At 42.3% G+C, this 20,242-nt stretch overlaps 1 protein-coding gene across 1 annotated transcript in view; it reads left to right on the plus strand.

Annotated features, from left to right (window-relative positions):
* The window catches only part of LOC126212788 (uncharacterized), a 344,572-nt gene that overhangs the window by 44,998 nt on the left and 279,332 nt on the right, over window positions 1-20,242 (plus strand). The window contains exons 10-11 of the mRNA XM_049940191.1: window positions 4,764-4,930; window positions 10,754-10,934. Coding sequence (XP_049796148.1) covers window positions 4,764-4,930; window positions 10,754-10,934 — 348 coding nt within the window. The remainder of the gene's footprint in view (window positions 1-4,763; window positions 4,931-10,753; window positions 10,935-20,242) is intronic.

Genomic DNA, 20,242 nt, shown 5'->3' on the forward strand with positions numbered 1-20,242 from the left:
TCTGCTGCTACTCATTACTTTCTGTTTGTCTTATGTTCTCATATCTAGGCCTACCCATATGATAATTTTCATTTGTGATCCCATCAGATACAGTTTTCACCAATGGCCAATGTCTTGATATGTGCCCAGTGCTTCCACATCCCCATGTCTTTCATTCTTTTTAGATGTTCCTTCTTGTTGACTTGTCAGGGCATATCATAATTCCTTACTTCAACATGGTATCTAGTCTTTGACACTTACTGTAATACCCTATCATTTGCATTTCACATCTGTATACAGCATTTTGGTTAAACATAGCAGATTATTAAGCCTTTTATACTGTGTGTCTGCAGCTTTCTCCTTTTGTAGCGAAAATGGCTCTGAGCATTATGCGACTTAACATCTGTGGTTATCAGTCCCCTAGAACTTGGAACTACTTAAACCTAACTAACCTAAGGACATCACACACATCCGTGCCCGAAGCAGGATTCGAACCTGAGACCGTAGCGGTCGCTCGGCTCCAGACTGTAGCGCCTAGATCGGCTCGGCCACCCCGGCCAGCTCTCCTTTTGTAGCAATTCCTGTTGCTTAATGCACTTTTTGCTAGAAGGTACCATGTTGGCACTGATTGCTTTAATATTTCTTTTCTTTTTGTGTATGTGTGAGGGACAATCAAGTGAAATCTGAACATTAGCCATGGAATGGTTCCTTTCAAAATTAATCACCATAAGTGTTAAGACATTTATTCCTGCGCCATAGCTGTCGGATGGATTTGTCCTGATAACACCCTTCAGCGATTTGGGTAGAAAACACTTCCACATTTTCTGTACAGCCCAGATCTATCACCTTACGAGTTCCACATATTTGGCGACATGGAGAAAGACATACATGGATGTTGGTCAGATGAGGAAGTGTAAGAGTGTGTATGATTGTGGATTTGTTAGTGGCTAGCCATGTTCTACAAAACAGGAATTGACCTTCTCGTCAAAAAATACATTTGCTGATTACTTTTGAATGAAACCATTCCATGGTCCCATTGTAACAGAAGTTTTTGTTTTAATTTGATTGTCCCGTACAATTGAAATAAGTCACCTTCTGAAGTTACTTTACAACAGAATGAAATTTTCACAGTGCAGCAGAGTGTGTGCTGATATGAAACTTCCTGGCAGATTTAAACTGTTTGCAGAACCAACACTCGAACTCGGGACCTTTGCCTTTCAGGGGCAAGTGCTCTACCATCCGAGCTACCCAAGCACGACTCTTGCCCCATCCTCACAGTTTTACTTTCGCCAGTACCTCGTCTCCTACCTTCCAAACTTCACAGAAGCTCTTCTGCAAAACTTGCAGAACTAGCACTCCTCAAAGAAAGGATATTGCGGAGACATGGCTTAGCCACAGATTGGAGGGTGTTTCCAGAATGAGATTTTCACTCTGCAGCGGAGTGTGTGCAAGTTTCGCAGGATAGCTTCTGTGCAGTTTCGAAGGTAGGAGACGAGGTACTGGCGGAAGTAAAGGTGTGAGGATGAGGTGTGAGTCTTGCTTAGGTAGCTCAGATGAAAGAGCACTTGCTTGCGAAAGGCAAAGGTCCCGAGTTTGAGTCTCGGTCCGGCACACAGTTTCAGTCTGCCAGGAAATTTCATATCAGCGCACACTCCACTTAAGAGTGAAAATCTCATTCTGGAAACATCCGCCTGGCTGTGGGTAAGCCATATCTCCGCAATATCCTTTCTTCCAGGAGTGCTAGTTTTGCAAATTTAGCAGGAGAGCTTCTGTGAAGTTTGGAAGGTAGGAGACGAGGTACTGGGCAAGAGTCGTGCTTGGGTAGCTCGGCTGGTAGAGCACTTGCCCCTGAAAGGCAAAGGTCCCGAGTTTGTGTTTTGGTCCAGCACACAGTTTTAATCTGCCAGGAAGTTCCTTTACAACAACTGCCAAATTTCTTTGCTATCAGTGATTTCCAAATTTTTGTGAAATAATTATACAAAGGGCAGTGAACCATTCATTGCACATAATTCATTCTCAGAATCATAGTTGGGCTGAAGGAAATTAGGATTAAAAAAAAAAAAAAAGACGTTACCTTTTTTTGGACTTGAGACAATAGCAGGATTTTAACAGGTGCTTGTAAAAAGTCGTGTCTAGAAAGTGAGTTCTAAGCATCTCACAGTGAAAGGGATGTTTTTGACAAAGTTGGCAGCACTGCATTTAAGGACAAGGTGTTGGCAGTGTAACACACACTCATTTGTTTCAGTTGACTGAAAACTAACATTGTAGTGCCATGTTGAACCAAATGTGTCTATTCTAAAACATGTCAGCTACAAGCTGGGGAGTGTAGTCTCATTTCTTCTTGTAAAGGTAAACCCACTATCCCGATATTTAAGAAATCAGAACAGTTTATGGGGTTGGTGTGATGGATCACAATAACGTGTACAAGTTTGAGGCTGTGAGTTTAAAGCTGGCAAAACTAATGTTAGTTATGAACAAAGGAGTTGGTGTTCCTCGATCATGACTTATGAGATGGTGACTGGGATAAAAAATACAATTTGTGGCAACCATCAGTTGATTTTGGAGGAGATGAAAACAATGTTTTCAGACTCTCCAGATCTCTTCTGTCGAAAACATTATTGATACACAAGATTTTCGAAAATTACACACTCTGTGGCTACTAAAACAGCTCACAGATCAACACACAGTCAAAAGAATCAGGAATTTCTTAAGCGCTTTGATGTGGAATGCGATCAGTTTCTTGAATCTGTTGTGATTAACAACAAAATGTGGGTTGCCCATACACACTTGAGATTAAAAGATAATCAATGTAGTGGTAATCCATCAACAAAAGAAGAAGAAGAAAAGAAAAAATCAAAATCATCATTTTGACCGGAAAAACCGTAGACTCTATCTTTTTGGATTCTTCTCATTGAATATTTCCCTGGGAAGAAACAATGGTGTGCGGTACTGGAACAAGCTAAAAAAACAATGACAAATACTGAATGAAAGAAGGGAATGTTTATGAAGGGTGTGTGCTTGTCGCATTACAATGTACATTCCTGCTGAGCCAGTGTCAGCTGAAGCAACTCTTGGGTTCATTGAGTTGGAACACTATCAATCACCTTGTTCACAGTCCTTATATGTAACCTTCAGGTTTTCATCTTTGCACCCCTCTGAAGTTGGTTGTGAGTCGAAAAAGAATTTGTACAGAGCTTCTGAGTGCCATCAATCAAGCAGTGAGCCAAATAGAGGTTCGGAGGCTTTTTTGGTGAAGGTATCAGCAAGTTCATCCCTCAGCTTAAAAATGCATTGAGACAAGACAGTGTTTGATGTAGACCTGTGAATTTGTAAGTCTTCACAAATACATTGCCTTTTCAGTTTTTAAACGATTGAGTGCTCTTTAATTCTGGACAAGCCTCATTTTTTCCTTGATTTAACAAATGCAACTGACTGTGTGGTCCATATAATACTTGCATAAGTTGGAACATTATAGGATTAAAGAAAAAAGCACAACAATGGTAAACTTCAAATCTGGAGCGGAGGAAGTTGTCAGTTTCATGTTCCGAGGATCATTTGCGCTATAAATCGTAATGATGTGGAACAAGTCACAGAGACATGCAGCATCAGTTTGCAAAATTCGTGTAGATGGTTGTCATGATATTCTGGAATTCTGACTGTATTATTTGTGTACACACAAAGTGATTCTGTGATTATGTTACAAATTCCAGGGGATGATGGATGACTGATTTGAGGTAAGAGGCCTCGGTCCAGAATCAACCGAGGTGAAAGTTATAAGCAGATATAAATTTCGATATGCTTTCGGCAAATCTGAAAAGATTGGGTGGTAAACCAAAAGTGCACAAATTAAGGTTGCAAAGTTTGCTCGTAGCACACTCCTTATATTCTGTACACAAGTTACTCACAGTAATTGAGAACTTTTCTGTGTAGTATGTTGTTTATTCCTTTATTAACTCTAAAATTTCCTTCATGTTTTATTAGTTTTTTAAAATTTTGTTTATGTGTTTTCTAATCAACATTCTATAAAATATGTACCAAGTTGTTCCACAGCCAAGCAGCTGTGGCTCGAATTGCTGCTCCTATCTTTTGTTTGGTGAACTTTCTGTTGTCTGCCTGGTTTGAAGTTGCTCACATCGAGTCATCTCCTGTGCAAACCTCTTCATCTCAGAGTAGTACTTACACTTAGCGTCCTCAGTTATTTGTCGGACGTATTCCAGCGTCTGTCTTCCCGTACAGTTTTTACCTCTCCACCTATCCTGTAGCGAACCCCTCGTCAATTCTTATCGGTTGACCTAATTTTCGACATCCTCCTATTGCAGCACGTCTCAAATGCTCTGTTTCTCCTCTTTAGAGTTTTACCAAAGTCCACGATTCACCATCGTACGATACTGTGCTCCAGATGTACACTCTTACAAATTTCTTCCTCTGATTAAGGCCAATTTTGTTGCTAGCAGAATTGTTTTTGCTGGGAATGCCCGTTTGCCTGTACTAATCTGTTTTCGATATCCTCCTTGTTTTATCTGTCAAGTGCTGTTTTGATTTTTGATGTCAAATAGTATAAATAAATAAAGTTAACATAATACAATATTGACAGAAGTGCTTCTCATCAACTTCAAAGCAGGGAAATCTATATTTCTCGAGTTGTACGAAGTTGAGAGAGGTACGAGTATTTGTCGGATACACGTAGCAAAGGTGCCGAAAGGTGTGCTCTGACTCTAGTCCCGACTCGGGGTTTTTTCTTCGGACCATCCTAGTTCTGACGTGTGATTTTATTTGTCCGGCAGGAAGGTGACGCGGTCGGAGATCTACGCGTACATCGTAGGCCATTTCCCCTACTTGAAACGCAAGGGGAAGATTGTGCAGCACTCACTTAGCTGCACCCTGTCATCCAGCAAGTGCTTCGTTAAAGTACCGCGGGAAGCTGACGACAAGGGCATCTACTGGACGCTTGGTGAGTTATGTGACCAGTAACAGAGTGGCTGGACATCACATCAGCCCCTTTTTTTAATACTCATTGCTGATTTTAAAAAAAAAAGAAAAAAAAAAGAAAAGAAAAAACAGTATTTTCGTGGACTTCCATCCACATCGAGGTATTAAAATGCCGTGCACCTTAGACCGAGCACTTCTTGGCCACTGTCGAATGAAATAACTGCTAGTGGTGTGCTGTTATTCTCTTACAAAGTCTCGTTGCTGGTCTCGACGTCACTGTTGGCCGTTGTAGTGCAATATACGGGCATACATTAAACCTTTGTTTGGTGTGCCCATCCTCTCTGTCTGGCTGCTGTTGTATTGCTGTAGATCCACAGTGGTGTGTTTCTGAGGTACTATTATCAAGAAATTTTTTCTCAAATCTTCGTCCCCGAATCTGCTCTGACGTGACGACATGAACTTACAGAAATGGAAACTGGTGCACCGTGATGACCTCCACTGCACACTGTCAGGCTGATTGTACAGTTGTTCTGTACCTGTACTGTGTGTTGATTAAATTTTCATAATTATGATTGCTTATTTTCAGTACGGAAAAAAGCTAATCCTGAAGACGATGAACAGTTGTAACGGTACTTTGACTACCGCGCCTCCGTGCATAGATACGATTTACGATAGCGTATGCAGAAGAGTGCTGTGCCAGAGACAGATTTTTATAAGTAATTTTGATCCTCTCTTCTTTTTTTTCCGTAGGTGCTTGTTTTTAACAACTAGTTTATTACTCTCTTGTCTTCATACGATCAAGACGTGTATTTTTCGGCGCTGTGTTAAATTTGCTTTTAAGTGGAAATTAAAACTATATCACGAAACGAAGTTATTTCAGTAGTGATTCGCAATGGTTATCACCAAATTTATAAATTAATCCTGACAGTGACAACTACAAGAAATTTTCATCAGACAGAGAACAAGAGGACTAGTGAACCATGAAAACAGGTCATCCGACAAGAAAATTAAGAAGTGTTGCAGACACAGCCACGAAGACTATATCACAATAAATACTACGTTTCTAACAGAATTATAAGGTAAATTTCAACTTATTTCTGATGCTATTTCCTTACAGTCGCTTTTTGTAGTGTTGCCGACCCGGTCTGCCATTCACGGTCAAATTACAGCACTATCTCAATCGGTAATACGAAGTCCGCCTTATCCGTAACTTATTCCATCAAAATTCAAAACCCAATGAGATTTTCTATTTTGTATTTTCACGGCAGAACCCCGAGGAAAGGAAACACTACACAGTGTAATCGGTTGTCGGCTGTCGGGCGTGTGTAATGTTGCGGGAACTTTTGGGATGGTGAGGACAACACGGCATGCCCAGTAGACGTGCGTGCAGACCTTATGACAATCTTTTGGACTTTGAGAAAAGTGAATCATTGGCACGAGGGACAGGGGAACCTCATACTGACAGGTCACACACACAGTTGGCCATAGTGCAATCACTGCAGAATGAGTGATGATGAGATGGGCTCAGGACACGCGGTATAGCAACAAGAGCAGGCACTGGTTCTTTGCAAAAGGACTACACCACAAGAAGTCGTAGAGTTGTTTGACTGGGTCTGAAGAATAGGTGGAGGGGAGCAGCCAACATCTGGGTGGAGGTCATAGGCAGGGGATCAACTACAGCCATTAGAAACAGTTTACTGGAAGCTGGTTTCAGATCGCAACTGGTCATTTGTTGTTTATTGCTTACACCGTACCACAGACGACAGATTCGCACGGTGTAGAGCCGAGGTGAACTAGGACTGAGTGACATTCTGTAGTGTTCAGCAGTGAGTCTCACTTCTGTGTGTTGTGGTTATATGAACACCTGTGTGTCTGTAGACTGTCAGATGAAAGGTCACAGGAAGCACCAGTTCTTGAGACCCATACTGGTCCAACTCGAGGAACCGTGGTGTGGGGAGTTATTGTATACGGTAACAGGACTGTTTTAGTTATTGTCGAAGGGGTGCCTCTTGCTCGACAGTATGTGGCGAGAGTGGTGAACACTGTTACCACATCCTTCGTGACAAAGGTAACAGATGTTGTGTTGGCAGAAGAGCCAACACCGTGTTACTAGTGGAGGCCGAAATGCACCCGTTTTAGCTCACACAGGCTAACGTGAGGAGGGAAGAACTGTACTGACGTGAGGTCTGGAACGTGACAAGGAATTAGAATTCAAAAAGCGGACGTAATTAGTTTGATACTTAACTTTAATTCATTAATGATGAGTGTCGCTCTTGATGGTACGTGATTCACAATATCAATAGTAACTGAATATGGTGCCTTGCTAGGTCATAGCAAATGACGTAGCTGAAGGCTATGCTAAACTGTCGTCTCTGCAAATGAGAGCGTATGTAGGCAGTGAACCATCGCTAGCAAAGTCGGCTGTCCAACTGGGGCGAGTGCTAGGAAGTCTCTCTAGACCTGCCGTGTGGCGGCGCTCGGTCTGCAATCACTGACAGTGCCGACACGGTCCGACGTAAACTAACGGACCGCGGCCGATTTAAAGGCTACCACCTAGCAAGTGTGGTGTCTGGCGGTGACACCACAACAAATGGCAGGATTCCAGAATGAGATTTTCACTCTGCAGAAGAGTGTGCGCCGATACGAAACTTCCCGTCAGATTGAAACTGTGTGCCGGATCGAGACTCGAACTCGGCACAGGTCCTGAGTTAGAGTCTCAGTCTGGCACACAGTTTCAGAACAGAATGAAAGTAAAATTATTTACTGCCCATTAACTGGTGAACGTTCCAGAAAGCTCGATAAATATTGGACTGGTGCTTCACCGTGGGACACATTTAATTTTTTCAACGTAATTGCTCCTATTATATTGCCACATCCGTACAGTATTTTCATTAAACTACTGTTTTATGTTATTTGTCATTAGAGCCTCAGCAAACAGAACACAGCTTGTCATTGTTAACGGAGAGAAATTTCAGAAACGGAGAACTTTGCTCATACGCAAGTGGAGTGTTACGGGATCCTTGCTGTTCACCGTGTGTATAAATAACCCAGTGATTGAGACGGGAAGCACCACATAGCTGTTCACCGTCAATTCTATTGTGTACAGAGACACTGCTGTTCTAGAAAATAGTAGCAGAAAGGAGGAACACCCGCAGAGGACCAACACCTATTGCAGGGATGGGCAAATGACCGTCAGTAAAATAAATGTAATGTACAGTGCATAAATAGACATAAAGGCTCATTAGTGAATGATTATATAATAACCTGAGAATCACTGGAACAGTTAGTCATGAAATATCTGTTTGGTATGCATACAGAGTGATTTAAAGTGGAACAACTGCATACAAGTAATCAGGTGAGTCAGATGCCACACTGTGATTCATTGGAAGAATTATCAGGAAATCCAGACCAACCACAAAGAATGTACCTTAAAAACTCCTCGTTCGACCAGTACTTGAACATTGCTCGTGTTTCTTGGACCCTTACTGATAAGTTTGATAGAAGAAATAGAGAAGTTCTAAGAGGACTGGTGCATTTCATCACAGGTTCGTTAAGAAGACGCAAAAGCATCACAGAGATGCCACCCGACTCCAGTGGCATAAACTACAAAAGAGGCATTCAGCACCGAAGTGTGGTTTGTTCGTAATATTCAGTGTGCGTACATTCTGTGAGTGTCAGCCGACATATTGCTTCCTCGTTTTGTATATATCGTGAGAAGATTAAGAAGGTGACATTAATTGATTCAAGTTGACACGGAAGCCTACCGACAGTCGTTCTTCCTGTGAACCGTTCTTGACTGAAACATACAAAGGGGGGTATTTAATGCAGTGTCGAAAGTACCCTCACCACATGTAATACAGTTGCTTGTAGATTAAAGTTGTAGATGAAGAATTCAGTAAATATACGTACTGTGAGGTTGGCACCAAGCAATTTATTGCCTCATTATTCTATTGTTTTGGGTTATGTCAATCAGGTCTATCACTTTGACAGTGAGGTAAGCTCACTGGACAAATTATTAATCACAATCTTAAAAAGAGTTCTCTGGCGACTTTGGAGCACTTACTGTGGTGTAGAGCTGTAGAACTGGCAGTCGTGTGACCCCCCACTGCTGATGTGTAGTAATATTTTGATCAGTATTTTTCACATGTGCTACCAGACGTTTGACGACAGCTGCCGAACCCCGTTCTTTTTTCGACAAATTCTGAACATTACCTGCATAGGGTTCCATATTCGAGACATATCTGCCAACTGCATCGGACATCGTGCGTATAAGGATGCCGTACTTGCTCGGTTTATCCTTCATAAATACTTTGAAGGGGCAGTGCCCTCTAAACAAGCTCAGCATCTCATCAATGGTGAGGTGGACCCTTGGTTTATACAGTAGTGGAAACCTATCATTCACTTTGTTGAAAACATCAAGGATTACTGTGAAGTTGTGTGCTTCCCTTCTTAGCTGTTGGGTACTTTTGTCATCAAACCTTACGATTGCGATAAGTTCCTTGAAACGTTCTCTTGCCATAATACCCTTGTAAACTGGCCGACCCATTGGGTCCGACCAAAGATTGTATACACTGACGGAATTGCCCTTATTTTCCCCCATAAGTATCAGGATTCCTATAAAGGCATACAGTTCTTTCTCATTAGTCAAAGTAACATTTCGCCCAGCTGCCTCTTCATTTGAATGTTACAAGATCCAAAAAGCATTTATAGGCTATCCTGGTTTTCTCATGTTCTCATCCATTCCTGCAGTGTAAACACTTGTTCACAGATAGAAACCGAGAACAGTGAACACTGACAAATTGTCTGCAAATGTTATGTCGTCAATGAAATTTGCAGAGAAAGCCCGCAATCCTCTTTGGCCATCAGCCAAGTCGTGGAATTGTGTTATCACAAGCTTCTGACGAGTTTTCTATTCGTCAGCTGCACCTGAAGTGCTGAGTTCACGTGCAGAAGCGTGCCTGTGTAGTTGCTAGACTGCGGACTCCTTTCCTGAAAGTCTAGTGTGTGAGCCAGTCGCGTACCTCCAGAAGAGGAGTCGTGTGTGTGTGGAGTGCCTGGTGGTGGAGGTCCTCGTGTTGCCCATTCATTCCATTCACTGTCTCTGCGGGTTTCACACGAGTGTGCTCGACTTATTACTGCTAACAGCACATTACGTGCAGAACTCAGTTGCAAACATACGTTCCAGTTGGCGAGATCATCACGTACTCGTGTTTCCGCTACCTCTCTGACGACGAATCACAGAACACTGTCGACGAAACGCAACGCAATTGTCCGTTCGAGTCTATAGTGGCAGAGCTGAGTGTCAGTGAAGGTCGAAGGTTTGTTTTTGAACACACAGAGGTCACGTGCTGTGCCTACGGGTTGTGGGATTTGACCGTCGGAGGGGCACTAAATACGATTACAAAACATACTTGTGAAATGGGATGGCAGTTTTGAGCTGAGGTCTCTACGGGATGCCACGAAAACAAGTCGGGAATGCTCCGATAAGAAAGAGGTGGAGGCAGTGGGCAGAATAGGCGAGCTGCACCGGGCCGATGCCTCACCGGGGGCCTCCAGACCGTCGTCCACAGTCTCTTCCAGAGGCACACGTTTAGCCCATCCACTGGGCCGTCAACAGAGGAGTCCAGTGTCGTAAAGGAACAGACTGTACACGGACGCGAAACTTAACCTGAAGACAATGAGTAGGAAACTCTGTGAAATGTTGCAATGGTAGTGTCACGGTGCAGCTGATAATTGAAGAAAAATGTTGTCATCCTCTAAGATTTTACATTCGACGAAGCTGAATGTCTTTGTGTGTAGTTGAACGACCTGTCTGCTTAACGATTACTGTGTCTGTCGGTTGCAGATCCACGATACGACGACAGGTCGGAGAACGCCAGTTTCCGCTGCCTGCAACAAATGGAGTGGCCATTCCGGCAGGGCCTCGCAGCGGCCGTGCCCGCACACCGAGTGCTGTGGGCTGCCGATGCCACCACTGTCAGTGGCAGTGGCGCCGTGCCTCCTCCCGTGTACCCACCCTATACCAGGTATGGCAACCTTGTAAAGTGGCCGTATCCTCACAAACTTTATACGTCACATCACATTTTTATTAATCTACTAGCTGTACCCAGACGCACTTTGCTGTGGTTCGGTCACGGAAAGAACACGAAAGAAAAAGTGTACTTTCTTAATATGTATGGGAATTGGATGTGCATCCTAATCTCCTCCTCTCTCCTGCCTCTGTCCATCCTGTCCTCCCCGTTTCTTTGTCCATCTTCTTCTCCTTCCCCTTCCCCTTCCCCCCCTGTCTCTCCATTTTCTCCTTCCACTCTCTCTCTCTCTCTCTCTCTCTCTCTCTCTCTCTCTCTCTCTCCATCTCCTGCTGCCCCTTTTCTCCCCTCTCTCAGTTCATCACCTCATTTCTGCTTTATCACCACAGTGATTGTCACCTAACAGTAAGTGATGTGTGTCAAGTTTGCTTGAAATTGGTCCAGTGGTTTAGGAGTAGATGTGGAGGAAGTTGTGGGACCACGTGGAATGTTTCCCTCTATATATATATATATTAAACCACTGGACCAATATATATATATATATCCACGTGGTTGTGCAGGACGAGGATGGTTTCCAACTCCCCAAGACTATCTAAATTGAACCCTGCCTCAAACAGTTCCATCCTCCGTCACAGCGGGACCCACCTCCTTTTCCTCAAAATCACCCTCTCCAAACCTTCCAGGAATTTCTGACTTCCAGCCTTGCATCTCAATCCTTCTTAAAAAACCTTAATCCTACTCCCAACATCACCACTGCTGAAGCCCAGGCTATCTGTGATCTGAAGGCTGACCGATCCATCGTTATTCTTCCGGCTGACAAGGGTTCCACGACCGTGGTACTTGATCGTCGGGAGTATGTGGCTGGGAGACTGCGTCAGCTTTCAGACAACACTACATACAAACTTTGCCAAGGTAATCCCATTCCTGATGTCCAGGCGGGGCTTCAAGGAATCCTCAGAACCTTAGGCCCCCTACAAAACCTTTCACCTGACTCCATCAACCTCCTGACCCCACCGACACCCCGCATCCCTACCTTCTACCTACTTCCTAAAATTCACAAACCCAATCATCTGCCTACGTAGATCAACACCTTCAACCCATTACATGCAGTCTCCCATCCTTCATCAAAGACACCAACCACTTTCATGAATGCCTGGAATCCATACCCAATCTGTTACCCCTGGAAACCATCCTTGTAACCATTGATGCCACTTCCTTATACACAAATATTCCGCACGTCCAGGGCCTCGCTGCGATGGAGCACTTCCTTTCACGCCGATCACCTGCCACCCTACCTAAAACCTCTTTCCTCATCACCTTAGCCAGCTTCATCCTGACCCACAACTTCTTCACTTTTGAAGGCCAGACATACCAACAGTTAAAGGGAACAGCCATGGGTACCAGGATGGCCCCTTCGTACGCCAACCTATTCATGGGTCGCTTAGAGGAAGCCTTCTTGGTTACCCAGGCCTGCCGACCCAAAGTTTGGTACAGATTTATTGATGACATCTTCATGATCTAGACTCACGGTGAAGAACAACTCCAGAATTTCCTCTCCAACCTCAACTCCTTTGGTTCCATCAGATTCCCCTGGTCCTACTCCAAATCCCATGCCACTTTCCCCGACATTGACCTCCATCTGTCCAATGGCCAGCTTCACACGTCCTTCCACATCAAACCCACCAACAAGCAACAGTACCTCCATTATGACAGCTGCCATCCATTCCACATCAAATGGTCCCTTCCCTACAGCCTAGGTCTTCGTGGCAAACGAATCTGCTCCAGTCCGGAATCCCTGAACCATTACACCGACAACCTGAAAACAGCTTTCGCATCCCGCATCTACCCTCCCGACCTGGTACAGAAGCAAATTACCAGAGCCACTTCCTCATCCCCTCAAACCCAGAAACTCCCACAGAAGAACCCCAAAAGTGCCCCACTTGTGACAGGATACTTTCCGGGACTGGACCAGACTCTGAATGTGGCTCGCCAGCAGGGACATGACTTCCTCAAATCCTGCCCTGAAATGAGATCCATCCTTCACGAAATCCTCCCCACTCCACCAAGAATGTCTTTCCGCTGTCCACGTAACCTTCGTAACCTGTTAGTTCATCCCTATGAAATCCCCAAACCACCTTCCCTACCCTCTGGCTCCTACCCTTGTAACCGCCCCCGGTGTAAAACCTGTCCCGTGCACCCTCCCACCACCACCTACTCCAGTCCTGTAACCCGGAAGGTGTACACGATCAAAGGCAGAGCCACGTGTGAAAGCACCCACGTGATTTACCAACTGACCTGCCTACACTGTGAAGCTTTCTATGTGGGAATGACGAGCAACAAACTGTCCATTCGCATGAACGGACACAGGCAGACAGTGTTTGTCGGTAATGAGGATCACCCTGTGGCTAAACATGCCTCGGTGCACGGCCAGCACATCTCGGCACAGTGTTACACCGTCCGGGTTATCTGGATACTTCCCACTAACACCAACCTGTCAGAACTCTGGATATGGGAACTTGCCCTTCAGTATATCCTCTCTTCCCGTTACCCACCAGGCCTCAACCTCCTCTAATTTCAAGTTACCGCTGCTCCTACCTGTCTTTCAAAAACATCTTTGCCTCTGTACTTCTGCCTGGACTGACATCGCTGCCCAAACTCTTTGCCTTTACAAATGTCTGCCTGTGTCTGTATGTGTGTGTGTGTGTGTGTGTGTGTGTGTGTGTGTGTGTGTGTCCCTTTTTCCCCCTAAGGTAAGTCTTTCCGTTCCCGGGATGGGAATGTCTCCTTACCCTCTCCCTTAAAACCCACATCCTTTCGTCTTTCCCTCTCCTTCCCTGTTTCCTGATGAAACAACCTTGGGTTGCGAAAGCTTGAAATTTGTGTGTTTTTTATTGTGTCTATCTACCAACGCTTTCTCTTTTGGTAAGTCACAACATCTTTGTTTTATAGAGACTAGTTCAGACATAATCTTACATAGAAAGAAAAATCATCTTATGGCTAAACATCTTTTGTACAATTTGATTGCAGAACAGAATAAAACTACTAAGCTTCTCCTACATACTCAGATACAGTAAAACTCCCATTTTACACTTTTCAGCAGACTGACCCAAAAAAGTGTAAAATACAGGAAAGCATAGGAAACACAGCAAGTAAAAATCTATAAATTACTCTTACTGTCATTCTCTTTACATTGTTATAAGTACAAATTTAAAATAATTTAATTTTTCCGTGTTTAAAAAATCTGAAGTAAGTCATTGTTTTTGTTTCTTTCTAACAAGAATTAGCTATGCTTCTATCTCCACAGTACACAAAGCCCCAAACATGTTATCATCACCTGATGTGCTACCAATGTACTGCCTCAAAATGTTAAAAGATTCCATAGCTTGTCTACTGCTTGTTCTAGCTCATCATCATCATCATCATCATCATCATCATCATCAATCACCTCTCTCTTCCCTTCTTCAGAATGTTAGGTAATGATGCTGTCTACTGTTGACACCTCTGAAGTGATGACTGAAGCATCAACACCGACATACTTTTGAAACGTAGATGAAATACCTATCACAGAAAAATCTGTAGGTTCGGACAAGTCTTCTGTCATTTGTTCCTGTGTGTTTTCTGTGAATTTAAATCGTGCTTTCATGAAACAGTTAGAAATAATTAAAGAAAAAATGGCTCTGAGCACTATGGGACTTAACATCTGTGGTCATCAGTCCCCTAGAACTTAGAACTACTTAAACCTAACTAACCTAAGGACATCACACACATCCGTGCCCGAGGCAGGATTCGAACCTGCGACTGTAGCAGTCGCGCGGTTCCGGACTGAGCGCCTAGAACTGCTAGACCACCGCGGTCGGCTAATTAAAGGCGTCACATCCATCCGTGCTTTGGTGACATAGTGCTTAGCATCCAAAAGTTATATGGCCGCAGATTTTGGGCTCGTGCCATTATCGTAAATAAATACAGCCTTCTGCACAAGAATTTTTCTATATTTCCATTTAAATGAAACGATAATTGCCGGATCTAACATTTGAAGCTCACTCGTACAACCAGGAGGCAGGAACACAAACTTAATGTTTCCGAGCTGCAGAAAGTTTGGACATGCTCACTCCTGTTTGAGTAGCAGAATTATTTTCCTGTCGTTTGTCACGGTTTTAGCATCCAGTGCGTGCATGGTGGACGTGAAGATGAGACTAGTCATCCGTGCATGGCTATTGGAATCATAATTAGTGGGCAAACTTCTTGCATTTTTGAAACACCTTGGCTTTTTAAATCTACCCATTACCAAAGGAGGTAATTTTTCAGATCCATCGACACTGACCATAAGTGAAACGGTTATCTTCTGCGTACTCATTTTTCTACCATGGCATATCTCACTGTTAAAATATAAGTTCTTACTTGGTAATACATTACAAAAAAGACAGTTTGATTAATATTAAATATATTTATTGATCATAATCTTTCAAGATATTTTGCAGTTTTTTTTTTTTTTCCCATTGGTCCACAGTTCCACCACCAACACTTACACTTTCACCACACAGTTGGTCGTAAACAATGTTATCACAAAGTTTAAATTAATTGATCCAACCATTTGATACTGTGTAGTTGGTGACCCCCATTTTTGCAGCAAGCTAAAGTGCCTTTTCTCTCAGTATATTGCAATCAAATGGCTTTCCTGACGCTCTCATGCTATCAAACCACTGTGCAATGTGTTTATCCAACGATCATATGCTGATGACTGTACGCAATTACGCTTTTTTGCCATAGAACCTGACCGTCTCACATGTTGCACCGATTTCTCCCACTTGTGTTCGGCATGGAAGCGGAAAGTTCTATGTCCTCTGCTAATTAAACATGCGAAGCTATATGTTGTGGAATCGTCATTTTTTCTTCGGCAGAAATACATTTCCCATCTTCTCTAATCATTTGACTGATTTAAGTTCTTAAAGAATATGCCTTTTTCACTTGTTTTTGTTTGCCTATTATTAACAGAACGGTACTGTTTTTTTGGGATCATTGTTAGAATTACATCTCTGTTGTTGTGTTCAAAGAAGCAGTCAATACATGGAAAAGGTAGAATGGAAAAATTTTACCGCCTACTCATAATGAAGTTTAATCTAAAGATGCATCTTGTTTCAGAATTCTTAATTAAATATACTGTAATCGTTTTTATTTTTAAGAACAAGAATGCGTCTTGCGTACTTCCTTTTGGTGTTGGCGCTGTTCGGGACATCTCCTGTTGACTGTATTCTGTTTACAGTTGTGGCAACTTAAACAGTCTGAGGGTGAATGGATGTAGTAGCGGCTTTCATTCTGCTCATTGTGTTGTGTAACAGTAGCTTTAGTTTAATTTCATAGTTATTTTGTACAAATAAACACTGCTATTGAAGACAGCCATCTCTATAATGGGCTTTCATGAACCTTCGCTACTTCTGCATAAAATGCCCTAATCCATACTAGGCACGCAGTCTCAGGTTGGTAAAACCTGATGTTAAACTAAACCTTCCTCCTCAAAATGCTCTGTCATGACGACAATCTCCACCCTGTTTCCCAACCTGCAGAGATGCTGAGTCGCGATAGGCACAACAGAAAGATTCACACAATCATAGCTTTCGGCCATTAAGGTGTTTGTCAGCAGTAGACACACATGCGCGCGCGCCCACACACACACACACACACACACACACACACACACACGTCTGCCATCTCAGAGAGCTGAAATCATACTGCAGTGTGGTTTCAGCTCTCTGAGATGGCAGACGTGTGTGCAAGTTGTGTGTGTGTGTGTGTGTGTGTGTGTGTGTGTGTGTGTGTGTGTGTGTGTGTGTGTGTGTCTACTGCTGACAAACACCTTAATGGCCGAAAGCTATGATTGTGTGAATCTTTCAGTTGTGCCTATTGCGACTCAGCATGTCCACTATGTGGTGAGTAGCAACTTTCCTTCTTTGGTATTGAAGGGGACATTAACAAGTAAAGGGAAAAATTCAGGATTTGGGGGGAGGGGGGGGGAGAAGGAGAAATTGCATCAGTTTTCAATGGAAACTGAGGAAACGTGGAAGAATCTTCACCCAAGAACAGCAGCAGCAGAAAGAGTGTGATGAAATACTGCTGGGAATATCAGCTGAAGAACCTCATTTAAAAGAACAATTTCTCTGGGTAATTGTTTTGTGAGTTCCAAAATGCCTGGAGTTGACACCTGAAAGACAAGAAACAAAGCATGGCTGAGGGCTTTATGATTCCAAAACAATTATCAGAATAAAGCAGATCATCATAAATCTTCAAAATTTACTTATTCATTCATTCTTCACAATTACAGCCTGTTATCTGGAAATCTAACAAAAGCCATACAACTCAGATGTTTTATGTGATAAAATGTATGTGTACTAATTATTATACCTGATGCTTACAGACATTACAAAAATAGAAAGATAGTGATACTATGAAAAGACTGCAAAAGATATAGTACTATAATCGGGAAACAAAAAAGGTAAATAAAACCTTCTTTTTACTGCTATGAAACCCTTGAGGGGAGCCGGAATGATGAAAATGACAAAACTAACGTTTTTTGGTTTTTTCATTATAAAATTATTTGGAGTTTTCTGAATAAAACAAATAAAGTTTCACCCTTCTGAGTGAATTCTAAGTGTGTTTTTTTATCGCTGCAAAGTTGACGCACCGCGGTGTGTCACTTCTGACGGCGCCGCTCCCTGGCTGCAGGCAGGGTGTCTTTGTGGGATTAGACAGTGTTTTGTTTTCCAATGTTGTATGGCTTTATCTCTGTGACAAGTGACTGTTCATATCGGTAAACATAAACGCTATACCGTGTGTGTTGACCTGTGGAGTTTGCTTTGTGATGTTTAGCTGTTCAAGTTTTAGTATTTGACGAAGTTAGCTCGTACCTGTTGTACGTATTTGGTTTGTGGATATCAGTATGCCCCATTTCAGCAATCGAGTGTTTAAGAAAAGGCACAACGAGTGGAAGAAGAAATCTTTTGTTGTTTCGAAGGGAGACGCTGCTCGGACTGTTTCACCAACTACTCCAAATGAATGTGATAGAACTTCTTCCAGCAAGAAACATTCTGACAGCAAAGAAAAATTTGAAGACTATGAAAGTGACAGTCATGATGTGAATGAAATAATTAACATCTCCTTGCTCTCTAATATTTTGAAATATAATGTATTATGCCAAGTTTGCAAAGAGGACTGGAATTGAAAATTACTTCACACATTGGTTTGGCATGTAAATAGTTATTGAAGTGTAACAGATGTGCTGCAGAAGTTTTGTTTTCTAATTCTAACAGTATTCCTTGTAGTGGTAATATTGGAAAGAAGGTGTACGATATAAAGGTCAGGCTAGTGTATGGCTTGCGTTTCATTGGCGAGGGCAGTGCTGCAGGGACAATTTTATGTAGAATTATGAACTTGCTAAAACCACCAACCAAGTTTGGATTTTATAATGAATAGGTGGGATCTTCTGCTGAAGATACTGCTCAAGCAACAATGAAGAAAGCAGTTGAAGAAGTTGTGACAGATAATGGAAATTGTAGAGATTTAACTGTTGCTTTAGATGGATTATGGCAACATAGAAGTCATAAATCTCTAAATGGAGTTGTGACAGCTACCAGTGGAGACAATTGCAAAGTAATTGACGTTGCTATTCTCTAAAACATTGTAGATGTCAGGGCAATACCAAGGACAAACATAGTGAAATTTGTAAAGCAAATTTTCACGGCACAGTGGAGCGATGGAAGTAGAGGGAGTGAAAGCAATTTTTTCCAAATCACAGGAGTGGTATAATGTATGGTACACTATCTATCTAGGAGATGGTGATTCTAAGGGATATAAAGCTGTAGAGGAACTCAAACCTTATGGCAATGAAATTGACATGAAAAAACGGGAATGCATTGTACATGTGCAGAAGCGCATGGGGCTCGCTTGTGCAAACTAAAGCAGACATTAGGATCCCAAAAGCTTAGTGATGGTAAGACCCTTGGAGGAAGAGGAAGATTGACAAATGAAGCAATTGATAGATTGCAGAGGTATTATGGGTGCAATTAGGCAAAATACAAGAAGCATTGAGCATATGAGGAGGGCAGTATGGGCCCTATTTTTTCATACTGCATCAACAAATGGGCACCTACAACATGCACTGTGCCCCACAGGTGATGACTCGTGGTGTAAGTACCAATCAGGAAAGGAATATGCCCATAAAAACAATTTGCCAAATGCTGTAATTGATGTAATGAAGCCCATATTTAGAGATTTATCACAGCCAAGTTTATTGGAATAGTGTTTACACGGGAAAACACAAAATGCAAATGAAAGTGTAACTAATTTAATTTGGATTAGGATTCCCAAAAGAGTGTTTGTACAGATAAAAACATTACATTTTGGAGTGTATCATGCAGTGGCAACATACAATGAAGGAAACATTATCAAATGTGAAGTGCTCAAACATTTAGGTTTCCAACCAGGACACAACACCATTTCCACAATGCACCAAATTGATGAAGAAAGACTATGACGTGCAGGAAGAAGAAACAAAAGCCTACAACATGCAGAAAAAGGGAAGAAAAGACCAGTGAAAAGAAACTAACACTGGAAAAAGAAGAGGATGCTGACAATCTGTGATATGGGGCAGGAATTTATTAAAAAAAACTTTGGAAGCCATTTCCCGTAACTTGGAAATTTCCATCTTTGGGGAACATTTTCTCAAGAACTGCTAACAGTATATCAATGAAGTTTATACACAATATTGTTTACTTGTTTTCCTTCGTTTTTATAACAAATTGTAAGCAAAAAAAATATTGTGTAATTCAAGAGTTATAGATGAAACAGTGCAAAATTTTAGAGAGAAAAATTAGCATCTGTTTAAAAAAATTGTAAAACAAAACCAATAAATATTTCTTAACACAGCAGTATAACAACTTTGTAGAGAAATATTCACTGAATATTTAGTCCAAATTTCAGAGCAATATGTTTAATGGTTTTAGAAAAAAAATGTTCCTTCTATTTACTAAAATTAACACGGGGAGATGGGTCGTTCTGCCTCCCCTTAGCTAACTACCCAACTATACTGACCGAGACAAGAAGGTGATACACCGAGAAGCGGAGATGCAGATAACACGAAACTTCCCGGATTGAGAGGAAATGTGACGTTATTTCGGTGATTACAAAAATGAGTCAACTCTACAGGAAATCTGGCAAAGTGAGCCCACTTATCAGAATGACGATGCACACCATCGGCCTGGATGATTGCGCTGATCTTTTTTGGAATGGGTGTGATAGAGCCCTCTCCTGAGAGA

Source organism: Schistocerca nitens, chromosome 11 (assembly GCF_023898315.1).
Source record: "Schistocerca nitens isolate TAMUIC-IGC-003100 chromosome 11, iqSchNite1.1, whole genome shotgun sequence".
NCBI classification, from domain to species: Eukaryota; Metazoa; Arthropoda; class Insecta; order Orthoptera; family Acrididae; genus Schistocerca; species Schistocerca nitens.